Source organism: Salvia splendens, chromosome 8 (genome assembly GCF_004379255.2).
Source record: "Salvia splendens isolate huo1 chromosome 8, SspV2, whole genome shotgun sequence".
In the NCBI taxonomy this organism is placed as follows: domain Eukaryota; kingdom Viridiplantae; phylum Streptophyta; class Magnoliopsida; order Lamiales; family Lamiaceae; genus Salvia; species Salvia splendens.
In genome coordinates this window covers 16,302,194-16,321,336 of record NC_056039.1, presented here as the reverse complement: position 1 = coordinate 16,321,336, position 19,143 = coordinate 16,302,194, and the positions used below count along the sequence as shown (strand labels likewise).

General features: G+C 40.9%; 1 protein-coding gene across 1 annotated transcript; it reads left to right on the top strand.

Moving 5' to 3' along the window:
• Positions 1-14,166: 14,166 nt before the first annotated feature.
• On the top strand, positions 14,167-18,376 carry LOC121744484 (alpha-galactosidase 3-like). Its single transcript, XM_042138027.1, has 14 exons — positions 14,167-14,451; positions 14,525-14,583; positions 15,120-15,176; positions 15,269-15,303; positions 16,500-16,603; positions 16,716-16,788; positions 16,870-16,928; positions 17,000-17,065; positions 17,139-17,222; positions 17,306-17,370; positions 17,450-17,623; positions 17,692-17,750; positions 17,831-17,971; positions 18,036-18,376. Exons 1-14 carry the CDS (start codon positions 14,291-14,293, stop codon positions 18,144-18,146), a joined length of 1,248 nt encoding a protein of 415 aa, XP_041993961.1. The 5' UTR covers positions 14,167-14,290; the 3' UTR covers positions 18,147-18,376.
• Positions 18,377-19,143: the final 767 nt, after the last annotated feature.

Genomic DNA, 19,143 nt, shown 5'->3' with positions numbered 1-19,143 from the left:
ATAGTTTTGATTTGTTCTTTTCTTTCTTTTCAGCATTCAGTTTATGAGTAGCAGCTCACGGTTTGGATACTGGGGTAACTCGTCTGAGTGGAGGAACGATCAGTTTATTTGGCAAGTCAAGGACACAGCATCTACGGTCACCACCAGATCAGGGTTATCTACGGGAAATCCATTTCCGTTTGGTTCAGGAAGCGACGAAAGTTGGAGTTCATCAAGAAGGGAGGATCCTAAGTCGTCTTCAGAAACAAGTACAGAGGAGGCAGAAATTGGGAAAATGGCACACGTAGTCGATCCAAATCCGGAGATTGGTTCGCTCACTGCCCATCTAGACAGTGAGCCAGCCCAGGCTATAGTGATGAACCCGCGTCAGAGAGCCATAGATATCAAAACAAATGTGTTAGGCATTTTACCAACATTCTCTGGACGGAGGAATGAGTGTCCGTATGAGTTCTTAAATGAGTTCAACAAGTTGTGCAGTATTCAGAAAAGGCCCAACGACACAACAGAGGAGGATTACCGCCTACGTGCGATTCCATTCGCCTTGAAAGGAGAGGCCAATACCTGGTTACTAAGGTTACCTTCAGATTCCATTCGTACATGGAGAGATTTCAAGTTGGAATTCCTGGATTACTTTTTCCGGTCGAACAAGATGAACACCCTAAAAAAGGAAATCGTGGAGTGTAAGCAAGAGTATGACGAGTCTCTGAGTCAGTATTGGTCGCGGTTTAAGGGATTGTTGGATGCATGCCTGAATCGCAGAGATTTATTATCTGTTCTATGAAGGGGCAAACCCCGAGTCGAAGGATTTAATGAATTCCTCGAGCGGGGGAAATTTCACAAAGAAAAAGGGGAGTGAAGCCAGAGAGATCTTGGGAAAGTTGATTGAAGCTAAAAAGGCATACGACAACCCAAAGAATGATATGAGGAGGGGGTCAGCAAATGCGCTGAGAGAGCAAGATGACGAAAGAGTTGAGGCGAGAATATATAGGCTTGAGAAGGCACTCCTGAATGCAATCGAGAAGACTAATTCAACAGCCTCACAAGAAAAAGAAAAACCTCCAGGTCCAGGAGAAATTTCATCCCAGCAATACTATGGCCCTCAAGAGGGAGATTACTAGGCCCAAGTTAATGCGATGGGAAGTTGGAACCTAGATGGAAGTTGGAATCCGGGGAGACAGAGGGATGCACCATGGAGGAACCATCCCAATTTTAGATGGTCTGACAACGATCCGAACCAGCCACCCCCACAACAGAACACTCAGTTGACACATCAACCAGAAAGACAGACTAATTGGTCTAGGAGAAATCAGGAGGGCAGAGCAACTGGAACAACCGGAACCAGGGAGACCACTCTAATTGGGGGAATAGGAATCAGACTCAGGGAAACTCTTATGTGCCGCCACACCAGAGGAACCACATTGGAAACTATCAGAATTCCCAACCACCTTACCAAGGGAACCAAGGGCCAGGAAATCAGTACAACAACAATTCAGGGGGTCAGGGAAACTTTCACCATAGTCAAGGAAGTGGACCACATCTGGGTTCAGGACCAAGTTCATGCCAGTCGAGTTCTAAAACACCAATGAATCTAGATGACATGGTACATGATTTAGTCAGTTCTCAACAGCATATGCAGAACAACTTGCAATCCAACAATGACGTAGTGCATAAGCTTCAGGACGCGCAGTTGGAGCAGAAGGCAACAATGGATATGTTAACAAAACAAATGTCCTAGATCGCAACATCCTTGAGCGAGATGTGAGGAAACAAAGGGAAGATTCCTGCCTTAGTAAGGCCGCCAGACAAAGCTAACATCAGTCAAATCACTTTAAGATCTGGGCGAGGTTATGAAGGTCCAGCGATGAGGAAGGAGGAAGAAACACCTTCCGTGAAGGGCAATGAAAAGAAAGATCTAATTCCTGAGTCCAAGAATTCAGAAGCAGAGGGTTGGAGGAATAGAGATGACCTTCAGGCAGGTGATCTGGGGAAACCGCTACCTAGAGAAACTGAACCATTCTTCCTAGACCCAGAGCTGGAAGCAGAGAAGGAATTAGCAGAGGGAAAAATGGACGGGTTTCCAGCTGAAGGATCTGCAAGACCAGGGAGGCAAGTGAAACCGTTCCCGTACCGAGGAGAGGCTAAGAAGAAAAAGGATGAGCCTGTGGATTTTATGGACATCTTTGAAAAATTGGAGATCAACCTACCATTTTGCAAGCTTTGAAATTGCCGGTGTTCAGCAAATTCATAAAAGAGTTCATAGCGGGCAAGACCAAACCCAGTGGGAAGATTCTGATTGGAGAAAATGTATCAGCAGTAATTCAGAAGCGAAGGATGCCATCGAAATGCACTGACCCAGGTATGTTCACCTCGCCCATTTCAATCGGTGATGTCAGAATTGAGCATGTCATGTGTGATCTAGGGGTATCGATAAATGTTTTACCGCTGTCCATATACAAAAGGTTGGTAGGAGTAGGGATGGTGAGTACAAAGGTGGTGATTCAATTGGCGGATAGGTCGTGCATTTGTCCAGAGGGAGTTTTGGAAAATGTTATATTCAAGGTGCATGATTTTCTGTATCCAGCCGATTTCCATGTTATCAAAATGAGCGAAAATGAGTCTGCTGAGTCTAGCGGCATACTTCTAGGGAGACCTTTTCTCCGAACCGCTAAGACCATAATTGATGTTTTTCATGGAACCATACGTTTGGACTATAATGGGGAGAAGTATACGTTTAGCATAGATGAGGCAATGAATAAACCTTTAGATGTTGAAAATTTGCATGCTATCGATGTTACTAACCCCCTGGTCCAGGAATATCTTGAGACGAAGTTAATGCAGGAACAGATGGATAATTCAGAGTCGAGCCATTCTATCGACAGAAAAGTAGCTGGATGGTGTGAGGCAATGCACACAAGGGAATTATCGGATGAAGAGCTGGCCGAAGCTATTTCAGAATTCTGCATGTATCCGGAGGCAGCAATATCAAGAGGATCAGCTCATGTGGCTAGTATGGAAAATACTCCAGGGTCTGGGAAGGGAATGAAAACTGCTGAAAAAACGATCCCTTGCCCCAGGAAAAAAGCACTCCTAACAAGGAATTGAAAACGCTTCCACCGGGACTCAAGTATGCCTATCTGGAAGAAAACGAGGCATTTCCAGTAATCATCAACAGCAACCTGACCAAGGAACAGGAAAAGAAGTTACTGGAGGTAATCGGAAAGAACAAAAAGGCGATAGGATGGACTCTCTCAGACCTAGTAGGAATCAGTCCGAATCTTTGCATGCATCAAATTAGACTAAAGGAGGGAGCAAAGGCCTGTAGAGACCCCAACGCAAGCTGAATCCAAACATGAGAGAGGAGGTTGTGAAGGAGGTTTTGAAGCTGCTATCCTTAGGAATCATTTACTCTATTCAAGATAGCGAATGGGTCAGTCCGGTTCACATGGTACCTAAAAAGTCAGGGATACAGGTAGTTACGAATGATAAGAATGAATTGGTGCCGACTCGACTTGTCACTGGGTTGAGGATGTGCATCGATTATAGGAAACTGAATAAAGCAACCAAGAAAGATCATTTCCTTTACCTTTCATTGATCAGATGCTAGAGAGATTGACGGGAAAGCAATATTTTTGCTTCCTTGACGGATACAGCGGATACTTCCAAATTTTTGTAGATCCCGAAGACCGGGAGAAGACTACATTTACGTGTTCCTTTGGCACGTATGCTTATAGAAGAATGTCGTTTGGGTTGTGCAATGCGCTAGTCACCTTTCAACGTTGTATGATGAGTATCTTCTCGGATCTACTGGAGGATTGCATCGAGAACTTTATGGATGATTTCACGGTGTATGAGAATTCTTTTGACTCCTGTTTAGCAAGTTTGGATATAGTGTTAAGGATGTGCCAGGAAAAGCATTTGGTCCTGAATTTCGAAAAGTGCCACTTTATGGTCCCTGAAGGAATTGTCCTAGGGCATGTAGTTTTAGAGAAGGGTATACAGGTAGACCCAGCAAAGGTCGGTGTGATTTCAAAACTGCCTTACCCTACGAATCAGAAAGAAGTTAGGGGATTCCTAGGGCATGCTGGGTTTTACAGAAGATTCATAAAGGATTTCGCAAAGATTGCTCAGCCGCTCACCCATCTGTTGCATAATGATGTTGATTTCATTTTCGGCATGGAGTGTAAGGAGGCTTTTCAACTACTGAAAGATAAATTAGTATCTGCCCCTATTATCAGAGCACCTGACTGGAGTCTGCCGTTTGAAATAATGTGTGATGCAAGCGACTACGCAGTAGGGGCAGTGCTAGGTCAAAGAATAGATGGTAAAAGTTACGTGATCTTCTATGCCTCGAATACACTCAACCATGCCCAGAAGAATTATGACACCACGGAGAAGGAAATGCTGGCGGTCGTGTATTCATTTGAAAAGTTCCGACCATACTTACTGGGGTCGAGGGTGATAGTTTTTACCGATCACGCAGCTATTAAGTACTTACTGGCGAAGAAAGAATCCAAACCAAGGTTAATCCGTTGGGTGCTAATCTTGCAAGAATTTGATTGGGAAGTAAGAGACATGAAAGGAACGGAGAATAAGGTAGCGGACCACCTGAGTCGGATTTTTCAGGGAGAAACAGACGAAGCTATACCTGATGCATTCCCTGAGGAGCACCTGTACTACATAGGAAAAATTCCTAGACCTATCAGCTGGGAAACGATAATGGCGATAACAGGTCCAGGAGATACTGAAAGAGGGAAATGTCAATTGAACGCTGAACCGTGGTTCGCGGACCTAGCAAACTACTTGGTCACTGGAGAAGTACCTAGTTCTCAGGGAATCACCCGGGCCCCGAAGATGAAGCTCAAAAGCGAGGCCAAGTATTACTACTGGGACGACCCTTACTTGTGGAGAATGGGAGCTGACCAGGTGATTCTGAGATGTATCCCCGATTGGGAACAGAGGGGCGTGCTGAATCAATGCCATGTGTTGGCATGTAGAAGTCATTTTGGACAAAGGAAGACTGCGAGGAAAGTCCTAGACAGCGGATTTTATTGGCCTACGCTACACAAGGACGCTTTTGAATTCTGTCAGAATTGTGAAAGGTGCCAGCAAACAGGAGGAATTTCTAAGCGAGATGAAATGCCGCAGGTCCCAGTGATTGTCTGCGAGATTTTCGACGTCTGGGGGATGGACTTCATGGGTCCATTTCCATCTTCATATGGGAATACTTATATCCTTGTGGCTGTAGATTATGTTTCGAAATGGATAGAAGCAAAGGCTACCACTTCATGTGAAGCCAAAGAAGTGGCCAAGATCCTTAGAGCCAACATCTTCAATAGATACAAAGTGCCGCGTGCGATTATTTCTGACCAAGGGACACACTTCCGTAACCGGACGATAGAAGCTTTAATGAGGAAATACGGGGTCCACAACAGAGTTTCTACCCACTATCATCCTCAGTCTAATGGACAGGCGGAGATCTCAAATAGGGAAATCAAAGCAATACTGGAAAAGACGGTGAATCCATCAAGAAAAGATTGTAGTAAGAGGCTCGGAGATGCGTTGTGGGCCTACAGGACAGCCTACAAAACGCCCATCGGAATGTCACCCTACAGGTGGGTTTTTGGCAAGATGTGCCACCTGCCCATGGGAGTGGAACACAGAGCATATTGGGCGGTCAAGGAGATTAATATGAGACCCCAGGCTTCGGAGGAAGAGCGGAAGTTGCAACTTCAGGAGTTGGAAGAGTTGAGACTAGAGTCATATGAGTCCGCAATGTGGTACAAAGAGAAGACAAGGCTCTGGCATGATAAAAATCTCCGGGTCAAGGAACTCCAAGTAGGGCAGAGAGTGCTCCTTTTCCAATCCCGGCTCAAGCTGATGCCTGGGAAGCTAAAGTACAAATGGATTGGGCCATACTCTATTGTTTGCCTTCGAGTAAACGGAGTTGCGGAAATTCAGGGCATTGCCTCAAACTCTACTCCTTTCCTTGTGAATGATCATCGGGTAAAGATTTTTAGGGATAATTCTGAGTTGTGCGTAGTGGCGCGCAGTCTCTGTTATCGCCTAATTGGTCTACTAAGAAGTGCTCTCGAAGAACTCCTGGGTCAGGTAAATGAGAATGCATTTTTAATCTATACACTGAACCAGGGGATCTCGAGGGTACTAAATTGAAAGTGTAAATATTTGGTTGTTTTTATAAAAGAAAAAATACCAAACAAAGAAAAAAATTTTAATCTTCCAAAAATATTTTCGAAACACCAGGCTCCTTGACCTGGGAACCCAGCGTTTCATTTTTGTTGTTTTTATCTAAGTGTGGTGTTGCAGAGAAGAGCGTTTACATGGGGCAGTGAAGTTGAGTTTAGAGAGGGAAGTGGTACGGTTTCGAATTTCAAAATCACACTTTATGGGAAGGCGTACGGTTGCTGACCTCATGCCTGCAACCGCCTGCTGCAACCGTCCCATCTAATACCTATTTTCCCTCCTTATTCTTTATTTCTCAAACTAAACTCTCTCTCACTCTAAAAAATCCCCAAAATCTTCTCTCGCATGAACCCTAATCGGAAACTTTTCTTCCAAGTTTTTGTGTGATTTTCAGAATCAGATCATGGAGAACAAACCAAGTGCAGGGATCCCTTCCACATCCGCCAGCGCGGCGACGTTCATGGCAGAATTAATGCAGAAGTTCGGCGGTCCAGAAGAAGCGATGAAAGCCTTCGCTATGTTCACGACGATGATGGAAGGTGCAAAACCTGCCGCGTCGACAACCACCGCACCACCACCACCGCCGATTCCGGAGGATTCGACAGCCAAACCTTCTGACGTACAAGCCGCAGCCGAACCGTCTACCAGTGCACCCGAGAAAGATGCCACGGTAGGCGACGAGAAGGGACATGAGGCGGATCTGGGTGCAGGGTTGGAGCAGAGGACGGGTATTGAGGGGGAAGCCCTAGTTGCTATTGAAGGTGTGTCGGAGGGGGAAACCCCTGTTTTACCTGTGAGTGTGTCGGAGGGGGAAACCCCTGTTCTTTCTGGAAGTGTTGTTAAGGGGGAGACCCTGTGAAGATTGTGAGCGGTGAAGCCGAAGAGGATAAACGGTTGGAGGAGGGGGAATCCCCTATTTACATTGAGGGGCCAACTCCTGGATTGTATGAGGAGGCGGTGGCCCCCGTTACTGAAGAATCACTGGAGCCCGATGATGGTGGGGTGAATCCGGTGGTAGATCTGACAGAAGTCCCGGAAAGGACGGGTTCACCGGTAGATACACGGGAAGCTAGGCGGCAGGCTCGACGAAGCCTATTGGAGGAGATTGATGATACAGCCCAACCTACTGAAAGAGAAGTACTGGATCCAGCGGCTATGGAAACAGGGAAGGCAGATTCTCCTGGATCTAGCGATAAGGAGGAGCGCCGCCAGGCGGCGGAGAGGAAAAGGAAGGTAAACATGCAACTACGCAGCTACTTCCTTGATCAAGAAATCGAAGAAGCCCGCTGAGGGCAGGTCTGTCGAAACATCACTTACTGCACCCGCAAAAGTATCGTACGCGGAGGAGTCACTTAACCCTGCCAGGTCCAGTGACTCTGAAGAGGTCGAGATAAAAGAGCCAGATGAGTATTTAAATTTTGAGCCTGCAGAAGTATGGATCACCAAAGGACTGCTAGATGCAATGAAAAAGTTTGATAATCCCAAGCGGGCGGCGACTTACAAGGAACGGTGTAGCACGGGTAAGCTTGCAAAATCTGGAAAGCTATGTGCGGGAAGTATTGGAAGAAATAGACTCCGACGAGAAGTTTTGTCAATACATCAGCGCAATCGGGTTTGACTGGCTCTTGAAGCATAGAGAGACGGAGGTGCCAGCTGCGTTGGCCCGGGAGTTCTTTTCCACGTTTCACCTAAAGTCCACCACATATCTAGACGCGGATTCTATCACTTTCTGCCTTTTTACTGAAGAGCATGAAATGAGTCTTAGAGAATGGTTCCTCCGAATGGGCCTGTTCACGCGTGCTGAGGATGACGATGGCATATGGAATGAGAGGATGGTAGGAGCCCCAAGGAACACACCCGGATTCACACCACAGTCAGCTTGGGAGTTCGTCACGCACCAAAGGTTGGACAGTTTAAGACCAGTTACTCAAAGGCATTCAATATCGACAACCGAATCCTGAGGTTTGCTCAGACGTTTATCAGTTACAACTTGATGGGGACCGCAAACTCAGCCTTGACCATAACCGACTTATACTTCACATGGTGCATGGCCAAAGGAGTGAAAGTGCATCTGGGCTATTGGTTAGCCCAGGCCTGCCATCAGATGGCCGCAAACCCTTCCCGACATATGTACACCTGTCATCTCTTAGGTGCCTACCTCCAGCGAAACTCTATAATGAAGATTGCCAAATCTGCACCGGAGATAAAAATGTGCAAGCCTCCAGAGCTTTTCAGTGTGGATTATTTCTTCAACAAAGGCTTGTTATACATGTCGGGGAAGGATGTATGCTTCTACGAGGTCGACAGGTTGGAGCCCCAAGTGAAGCCCGAGCAGTTCAGAATTGAAGCAGTCGCCAGTGTTGGGTACGAGGAGATGAAAACGGACGTGGGAGTAATGCACGGAACTGGGTGCAGTTCAACAGGAAATGAGTGTAATGCATACGGAGCTCAGTGCTATTCGGAAGGAAATGACTGAGATGCGGAAAGAGTTAGGCGGAGTCAGGGAGGAGATGCATGCCCTCAAGGAGCGCGTCACTGTCTTGGTGGGGAAGTCATCTACACAGAACGATCGTATGGCGGAAGCCGTCAGCTTAATGATGATGATGACAAAGTGGCTGAGGGAGAAATTTCCCAAGCCTCAAATGACATTGCCTGCTGGATCTAGCAGTATGCCCACGCAGCCAGGGCAAGGAAGTTCTGCCCTCCAGCTGCCCCCACCAGCGTCCAAGCCCTTGACAGCCCCGTCCGCATCAAAGCCCGTGTCAGTAAGAAAACCAGTGTCTACGAGAAGTGCGAAAGAGGAGGATAAGTCGGAGTTTGTTGAGGTACTTTGATTTTTGCTCTGTTCTACTGAGTTTGCGCAGAATTGTTGAAGGCTTGTGTTGATCGGGATAGATCGGTTGAATCAGAAGTTATAGAGTTGAATTTGTTGATTGATGGGTTCGGAAAGCTTGGATCTGGAGTGGATTAAGCATCCAACGTTTGGATCTGAAATAGGGTGATCGGAGTTGATGCCGGATTTTCATGTTTTTATTTCATTCCGTCTAGGGTATGTAGATCTGTTTTATTTCCGGCTAATTGCAAGTTTCTGACGTCCACATTTTTTACATTCTGTTTGAATCTGGGTTTGTGCTATGTTTTCTTCATGTTCGCATTTGATACAAGTAATGAGATGTGCGACAATGTTGGTTAATCTTTTAGTTGTTATTTGCAGCTTTAATACCGTACTTTCTGTTTACGGAAAATAGTCTCCACCGTTTTCCTGCTTTCTGTCTAGTCAAATAAGGAAGTTGATTGTTCAGTCTAAGAAGTTAGTTTAATGTCTCGCAGTGATGAAAAAGTTTAATGTCGGCATGATGTTTTCAGTTTCCTAGGTCCGGTGTTTACTTCGTTTCTAGTTCTAGTAGTAGTTACACCTCAACCCAAATTTGCGTGGCAGCAGCCGCTTTCTAATCAGAATCTTCTAAATGCTTTCTTACGCATCCATCTTCGTGGGATCGACCCCTTGCTTCTCTATACTAGTCTATAGTATAACGGGTTGAGGGATCTTTGAAACGCGAGAGTTGTGTGTCCAACGACCGAGTCTTCTATATTCCCTTGAGTTCCTAGACCTAGTGATCTAGTGGATTCATTGGACTTAGTAGCTCGACCTAGAACAGTAGAACACAACACACTCTTAAGCTACCTTCAAATATACTTCACTATATGCACAATATGTATCACTATATGCTCAATATATTTCACTAAAATGGAAAATACAGTACACTATAAGGCATGCAGAACATACTTCACTATATGCACAATAGACTTCACTATATGCACAATATACTTCACTATATGCCCAATATACTTCACTGAAATGGAAAAATAGTACACTATAAGACATGGAGAATATAATTCACTGTATGCTCAATATACATCACTATATGCACATTATTCATCACTATATGCTCAATATACATCACTATATGCTCAATATACTTCATTGAAATGAAAAAAATAGTACTCTATAAGACATGGAGAATATACTTCACTTTATGAACAATATACATCACTTTATGAACAGTATACATCAATTTAGTGCACTGATTTTTATTTCAGTGAAGTATAATGAGCATATAGTGATGTATATTGTGTATATAATGAAGTAAATTTCGTTTATAGTGAAGTAAATATGATATTTGATATTTCAGTGAAGAATATTGTTTATAGTGTATAGTTTTTCCATTTCAGTGAAGTATATTTAGCATATAGTGATGTATATTATGCACGCCTTATAATGTATAATAAGTATATAGTGATGTATGTTGTGCATATAGTGAAGTAAATTCTGCATGTCTTATAGTGTAATATTTTTTTTATTTCTGTGAAGTATATTGAGCATATAGTGATGCATATAATATTTAGTGAAATGTTGTTTAAGTGTTTATAGTGAATTAAATATGATGTTTGATATTTTGGTGAAGTAAAGTGAACTAATTTTATCTTAAAATGCACCCTCATCGATCATCTCATAATTCAATTCATAAGATGGTGAATTCAACTCTTTTGATGAAATATTGAATTAGCCGATCTTGAAATCGATAATTGACGATGGAGAAATCATCTTTTGAGATGATATACAGATATAGTAGATCGCGAAATCCACAAGTGATGAGGAGAAATCAGTTTTTGCAATGAAGATTTTGCAATTAACAATGGAGATTGCTGAGGGTGAGCGTCAACGATGAAGATTGCAACAAATCAACATGAGTCTTGCTACGTCTTGTTGACGCGATGGAATTTGTCGAGGAAGATAGGGGTTCTACTATTGTTGCGACGCCGCTCCACATCGACGACGCCGGAGACCTTTTAGTGGTTGGCGGTGATGGATGAGATGGATATGAAATTGCAGGAGGCGGAAGAGGAGCAGAAGGAGGCGAAGGCACGGACATGGAGGTCTGCCGGTGCTGCAAGCGGTGGCGGAGCGGAGGACAGTGTCGCCGAGTTTGATTTTGTGTGAGCAATTCTAGGTGAGATTGAATGCTTCTACCATAAAATTTGGTTTCCAATAATGCCCTTATTCTATTTTTTTTAATTAAATATGAAAGATTTGTTGTCTTTATTTTTAGCATTTGGATTGACATATTGTATGGTTGTGATTTATTCTCTAATTATACACTTAAAATTAGTTAGACCTTGATCACTCCACAAAATGATCTAGTTCACTATATGGGTGATTCAGTTCACTATAAGAGGGATTTAGTTCACTACATGAAGGAGTGAACCAAAACACCATTATAGTGAAGTATTTGCTTCGTGAAGTATTTAGTTCACTGTAAAGGCATTTTGGTTCACTCCTTCCAATAGTGAACTAAATCACTCTTATAGTGAACTAAATCGATCTTATAGGGAACGAAATCCGTGTTCTCTAGTTATGCATTTAAGTAGTGGTTTCCCTAGATCACTACTCTGTATATATATAAAAGAAACCTAAGTATTACATACAAGAATACGTCTGATAACAAAACTTTAGAATTTAAATCAAAACTTTTACTCAAAACTTTTACTCAGATTTGCATTTAAATCAAAACTTTTACATGCATGCCCAAACTAATTGCATTTAAATCAAAACTTTTACTCAGATTTGCAATTACAACCTTATTTTCAACATATGGCAAATACATGCCCAAACTTTTGCAATTAGTATATCCCCAAAATTTCAAGCCATCAAAAACCTACCATATGCAAAAAAAAATAGTCGGGAGATGGCTTTTTTCGACCGAAAAATGAATAAATTATGGAAATTGACAAAAAGGAAAAAAAGAACATTCTATTACCCATCTATTTATTTTTCAGTCAAAGGAAACACCAAACGAAAAAAAAAAGAAAGTGAAATGGATATTTGTGATTTTTGTTTCTTATTTCCACCATAAATGGATTCATAAAACTCTGTCACGTAGCACTAATTGCCTTCTAGGAGTATTTCTTAAGCAAGAGAAAATTTAAATTATATGCACGATACAATTCAATTTATATTGTTATTTAATTAAAATTAGGAGAAAAGAAAACTTGAACTCTATTAATTTTAATTGATTCGTTTTCAACTAAACCATTTTAGAATTTTGATCCACGATATAAGTATTTCATATTTTCGTATTTTAACTTATAAAATTGGTCAATTAGCTTTCTGACAACAAAACAGAATTATTTTTTACCCAATATATAATAATCCACGATTAAATAAAATTTTTAATAGGAGTATTTCTTAAATAATCAATTGATTATTTTAAAATAGAACTAAACAGTCTAAAAAATAAAACAATAGGTACTATATTTAACAAATGAAGCCATAAATATTTCCACAATCCAAACCCTATTCCTCTTTCTTCTCTCATCTTTCTCATTTAACTCAAGAACCTTAATTATCTCATTTCATTTCAGAGAAAAGAAGAGGTCGCATTGTAGTAATGTCTCCGGAGCCGGGGTTGGCGGACATGACCTTTGACATAGGACTATTTTTTTTTTTACTGTAAGAGCATCTTTAATCATTTACATTAAATTCAAACTCATTTTAGTATAAATATTAAATCAAGCAGTAGTTATTTTACTAACTAAACCTGAAACTCAATAATATATCTGGATTGAAATTGAAAAATATGATTGACCCGGTAGTACATCTATACTTTAAATTGGGCCAATTCGATAGAGACTGGTCCAACCAATTAAAAAATATCTAGATTGAAATTGAAAATTGACTGATGAATAGTATATCTGGACTTTAAATTGAACCAGTTTGATAGAGGACTAGTCCAACTAATTAGAGAACCAGTTTAATTGGGCCAGTTCGAATAGAGAACAACAACGACAGACCCAACAATATATCTAGGGATGTCAATGTAGCCCGTAACCCGTGGGCTGGCCCGAATAGCCCGCCAAATTTATAGGGTTAGGGTTGGAAATTTCTAGCCTGATAAAATCAAAACCCGATTAGCCCGCACCCGATTAACTCGCAACCCATTAGGGCCAGACCCGAAAACCCGATGGGCTGGCCCGAAAACCCGATAAAATTTCTATTATTCTATTTTTTTTACTCCCAATTCAACATTTCATTTATTAATATTAACTAAAAAAATAACTTTCAATTTTATATTAAATATACAAATTATATATTGAATTTTTATTAATATAATAATTGATAAATAAATTAAAAACTTCAAATTCACAAAAAAAATATTTAAATTTCTAAAACATGCATTAAAATTCTTCGAAATATCTCAAATATTAGTATTTGATCATGTTTATGATTGAATTTAAGCATATATCTCAAATATATCATAATTAAATGTTTTACATTGTATGAATATTAATAATTTTAATCATTTATTATTAGATTGATCGCATGCTAATATTATCGGTAGCAACCCGATTAACCCGCTGGGCTAGCCCGAAACCCGAGCTTTTAGGGTCAGGGCTGAGCTTTTATAACCCGAAAGAAATCACAACCCGATTAGCCCGCACTCGATTGACCCGCAACCCGAGTAGGGTTGGCCCGAAACCCGACGGGCTGGCCCGATTGACATCCCTAAATATATCTGATGTTTAAATTGCGTTAATTGAATAGAAAATTCGGCCAACCATTGAGAAAAAACTCCAATCCATTTAAGGTTATAAAAATATAGTAACTAAAGAAAAATTATAATGAATAAGCCTTATTATATTCTCCAAGTCTCATCGGATGGAACCCCGACACCTAAAAAAATTAATGAATTAATCGTATCCGTAGAAACCAAAACTGAGGTGTTGATGAAGATGTTGAAAAAGAGATGATTGTGAATGGCGAGGCAATCAGCAAGTGCCAAACACAAAGTAAATTTGCAAAGAATAATTGCAGTGACAATAATGATCTATAACAGACAGAAATATCGTTATCAATCAATCGGCTTAAACTATAAATTTGATATCAACCTTTTTTGTTCAGTGGGCAGACCACTCATCAGTCTAATCCAAATAAACAATTACAGAATATCTCATGATCAATTCTCTTTATAAATACACTATTCACCATTACCAACATCTTACTTCACTTTTCTAGTGTTATTAGTTAGTAATGGCGAAGAGCACTCGGAATTGTGTGAGGCTTACAGTTATTCTGTATGTATATGCTGCGGCTGTTACTGCGACAGTGCTTCCATCTGATCAAATTTATGATACTTCAAAATATGGGATTTTGCAGCTCGGAAATGGTTTGGCACAAACTCCTCAGATGGGGTGAGTGACTATAGTATTTTCTTTGTATTATGATTCACTGAATACATGTTTATTTACTTTATTTTTTGAACAGATGGAATAGCTGGAATTTCTTCAGATGCGGCATTCATGAAACAGTAATTAGGGAAACAGGTAGAATCTTCTTACCTCTCAAAATCTCATATCTATGTTGGTCCCAATTTACCTTTGAGTTATGAAATTAGATACATATGGTGGGTTCAGTTTCCTATATTAAATAGTATCAAGATATAACCTGAGATTGAGTTATGAGATTATTTTAATTAGAAAGGGGTTAGCTATGACTAATTATTCCATGATTATCCATCTAGGATTGAGTTATGAGATTGAATCTCATGAACCAAACACACTAATATATTTAATCCTGTGATACAATCATACACACCGAACACACTCATAATATTGTTTGGGATGTAATCAAATGTTGTGATCTGGATCGTTAAAAAAATATGACAAAATAACCGCAACAAAAAATGTCAACACAGTTGTCAACTTGTGTTGACATCAAAATCTTGAAATTTTTCGAATACTGTGTTGACATTGTATTGAGGAGTTTGAAGTTTGTACAATATACAGAGTTTGCATTTTATCACTACCTTAAATTGTTTTAATTAATTCAGTTTAATTAATGCTTGTTTTGCCTTTGACAGCTGATGCTCTTGTTACTACTGGTTTGGCTAAGCTGGGGTATGTATATGTAAATATAGGTAAATCCAAACCCCCAAAATCACATGATTGGCATTGAATGTTTTCATCTCTGATTCCAAGTTTTCTTACATCAAAATATCATGATATGCAGATGATTGTTGGTCTGAACTGGTGAGGAACTCAGAGGTAGATAAGCATCTCTCACGGTTGTTAATCATCTTTAGTTAGTGTTGGAATCGTATGCCCGGTCAAACCACTTTGACCAATAATACTTCCAAATATATATAATTTGTGAAATTAAATGATATAGCGTCGATCTACGTTCAGAGTAGATGACCATGGTATATTCATTTTCTCAAATCCAATTCCGGTGAGTGAGAAATAACGGATTAAAGTTGTGCAAAATTGCGAGCTATTTAATTGAGCTATGAAAGAACTCATGGGATTAATTAATTGAGTTAATTATCCCACATTGAAAGTAATAAGCTTATTAAACAAGTATTTAATAAGTAGGATTATTACATGTAATAATTCTAGTGGACTAAGATGGGTTGTAGAGCTCACACGCGCGCACTCGTGCGCACCGTCGCCCGCCCCGCAGCGTGCCGAGAGTTTCGAGCTTCGAACCCGTGCTCGTGCTCGCGTCCGTGTCCGTGTCCTTGGACTTGGACTTCGACTTCGATCTTGGCAATTGCTCTTTGGGTGGTCTTTGGACTGTTCTTTGGGCCTAGTCGTGGGGCTCGGTGCTTGGGTTCGACCCAAGGCTGGTTGGTCTAATTCTTTTTAGAGCATCAACGTTTCCACGTCAGCGAACCAAGCGGGATGACATCTCGTGTCTCGATACTTCCGTCCAGGGTCAGCCTCTCCAGCCCTCGTAACGGTTTGTAACGCCTTGTAACAGTCGACGGTTACAGACTCGCAATGATGACAACCATCATGGCTGGTTGACCCCTGCAGTGGACTGAGCCTATAAATAGGCTAGTCATTCCATGCATCTCTACACCAATTCACAAGCATACATAGCATCATAAGCTCTCTCCCTCTAATTGTTTTTCTGTCGAAAGCACTGTCCTCTCCTCCATCCAGTTCGCCGGAGCTCTGCTGATAGCGGTGCTGCTTCACAAGAGACGTAGCCATTTTATCTTTGGGGATGAAACGTCAATCCGAGAGCAATACCGAGGCGTATCTCTTCTTGGCTAGCCTCTGTTTACTGTTTAGTTGTTTCGTTTTCCGTTGTAATTTCGTTTCAGTTTTTCCATTCTGTATTCCTTCTTTTGGGTTATATTACGCTCGGTTTATATCTTGTAATCCTAGAAACCAACAGTTAGTTCCATATCTACCTATTAAAGTACATTGGTATGAGCAAAAAAGCTTTGATGCAGGGTGATATGGTTCCTGATTCTAAAGCATTTCCATCAGGCATTAAGGCTCTTGCTGATTACGTGCACTCCAAAGGTCTCAAAATCGGGATCTACTCGGATGCAGGGTATCGAAAATTTTGTTCAAACTATATCACAAGACTTTTTTTTTGCTTTGTTTTATTTTAACCTTTAATGTCCTTTCTTCTCTTGCCTTCATATGGAATCGGACATATACAGCCTTTATACATGCCAAGTTCGCCCCGGCTCGCTCAAACATGAAAATGATGACGCAACACTCTTCGCGTCCTGGGTTGGTTCCTCTTTGCTATAACTTTTTTGTATGGTGTAACCATGATCTGAAGTTCTAAAACCCTCTATTTTTTGTGTTTAGGGTATCGATTACTTGAAGTATGACAACTGTTTCAATCTGGGAATCGATCCTAAGGAAAGGTAATTGGCTACACTTATGCTTCTTTTGATATTGGTAGCTTGATAGTATTAATGTAGAGCCACATTTCCAGGTACCCCCTTATGCGCGACGCGTTAAATGCAACTGGAAGGACGATATTCTATTCACTTTGTGAATGGTACACCTTCTCCACTCTTATTGTTTCCCTTCCTAGTAGCCAAGTTACATTCTTCGGTTATGAATGTTTCTAGGGGTTTGGACGACCCAGCGTTGTGGGCAAGTAAAATCGGCAATAGTTGGCGCACCACAAAGGATATTAAAGATACATGGGAAAGGTTCTCAATAGAAACATCATTTTTTTCATTTTCGTTGTATTAAATATTTTTCATTTACTTGTATCATGTACTATGTGGTTTAGCATGACTGCGATTGCTGATATCAACGACAAGTGGGCGGCATATGCAGGACCTGGTGGATGGAACGGTAGAGTCGACATCCACATTCATATGATCCTGACATCAACACTGACCCGTTGCTTATTATCTTCGACACGTTATGGCAGATCCAGATATGTTAGAAGTTGGAAACGGGGGAATGACTAACCAGGAGTACCGGTCCCATTTCAGCATTTGGGCTCTGATGAAGGCACCACTTATCATCGGCTGTGATGTAAGAAATATGACAGCAGAGACGTATGAAATTCTTACCAACGAGGAGGTTATTTCTGTAAACCAAGGTAAACACACCTTTTACCTTGAATTCATGGCATTTAATTCACTTATAACCGTGATATACGTGTATCAGATCCACTCGGTGTCCAAGGGAGAAAAGTTTATACATACGGACCCGATGGTTGCTATCAAGTATGTGAAAAAAACTGACTCTTTTCGTTCGAGACATTATTTGGGAATATAGTTACTAGTTTTGGTGTATTTGTTTACAGATTTGGGCAGGTCCACTTTCCGGGGAGCGCACAGTGTTTGTCTTGTGGAACCGGTGTTCAGAAGCTGCCACAATCACAGCCAAATGGGACACGATGGGGCTTGAATCTTCGACCAACGCCTCTGTGAGAGATTTGTGGAAGGTAAATAAGTCTACATTATCATTTCTCTCTTGTTAACTAATTGTTGTTCATTGTGTTGTTGCAGCATGAGTATGTGTCGTTGTGCTCGACGAATTCGTTTAGTGCGAAAGTGGAAGCGCACGCCTCAGAAATGTTCGTTCTGGCCCTGGCTGCAGCAGCTGCCTCTGCAGCTTAATTGGAATGCTTTTTGTGTGTTAGACCTATTTCTGCTGGTTTGATTTGAATTCCATGAAATATTATTAGCTGAATGGGTATTGATGATAGGGTAGTAGAGTGCTTATGTTGATGTGGTTAGCATCAAGCTGGGTTGATATTAGAGTGAGTATGGTCTGTTGTGGCATTACATATCATCAAGCATTTGTATATTGTCATAATATATTCATATAGTTGTGTTATGGTTCGGAACCGCCTTCCGACTGTCTAGTTACGATTCGGTAAATATTTAAACCGAAACCGCCGGTTCAGGTGAATATAAAAAATAAATTTATTTATATAAATTATTTTTTATATTTAAAGAATCAGTTTTTGAAAATAATCAATACTGAAATTTTATATACACATCATTAAATATTTTTGATGTGAATCTGGGTGTTCAACATCATATAATACAACGTCATCGAGGGTCATGGGTTGATCGGGGTTCGAGAAGAGAGTGAAGACGTGACAAGGAGTCAAGCCGAAGCTGGTTGTTTCATTTCTAGGTTGGTTATTGTAGGGGGGTTTTAATGCGTATTTAGCACGAACAAGTTTCGTGCATTGTATGTTTTTTGAATCCACGAGATTCATAGTAGTTTTATACTCTCTCCATCCGTGATTAAATGTCCCATATTTGATCGGCACGGGTTTAAGAAATTGTTTGACTTTAGGTAGGAAAGTGGGTATAAAAGTTGGTGGAATGTGGGTCATACTTTTATATATTAGTTTTATAATAAAATGTGAGTGAAATAAGTTAGTGGAATGTAGGATCACTTATCAAATAGAGTAAAAGTGAAATGGGACATTTAATGACGGACGGACAAAAAAGGAAAAATTGGACATTTAATTACGGACGGAGGGAGTTCCTCATTTTCGATATGAGACAAAATAGCGTTGAAATTTTCTTTTTTATAGCCACATGTTTATATCATCCATTCATACATCTTCTCATAATGAGATACATAAAATTGTATTGA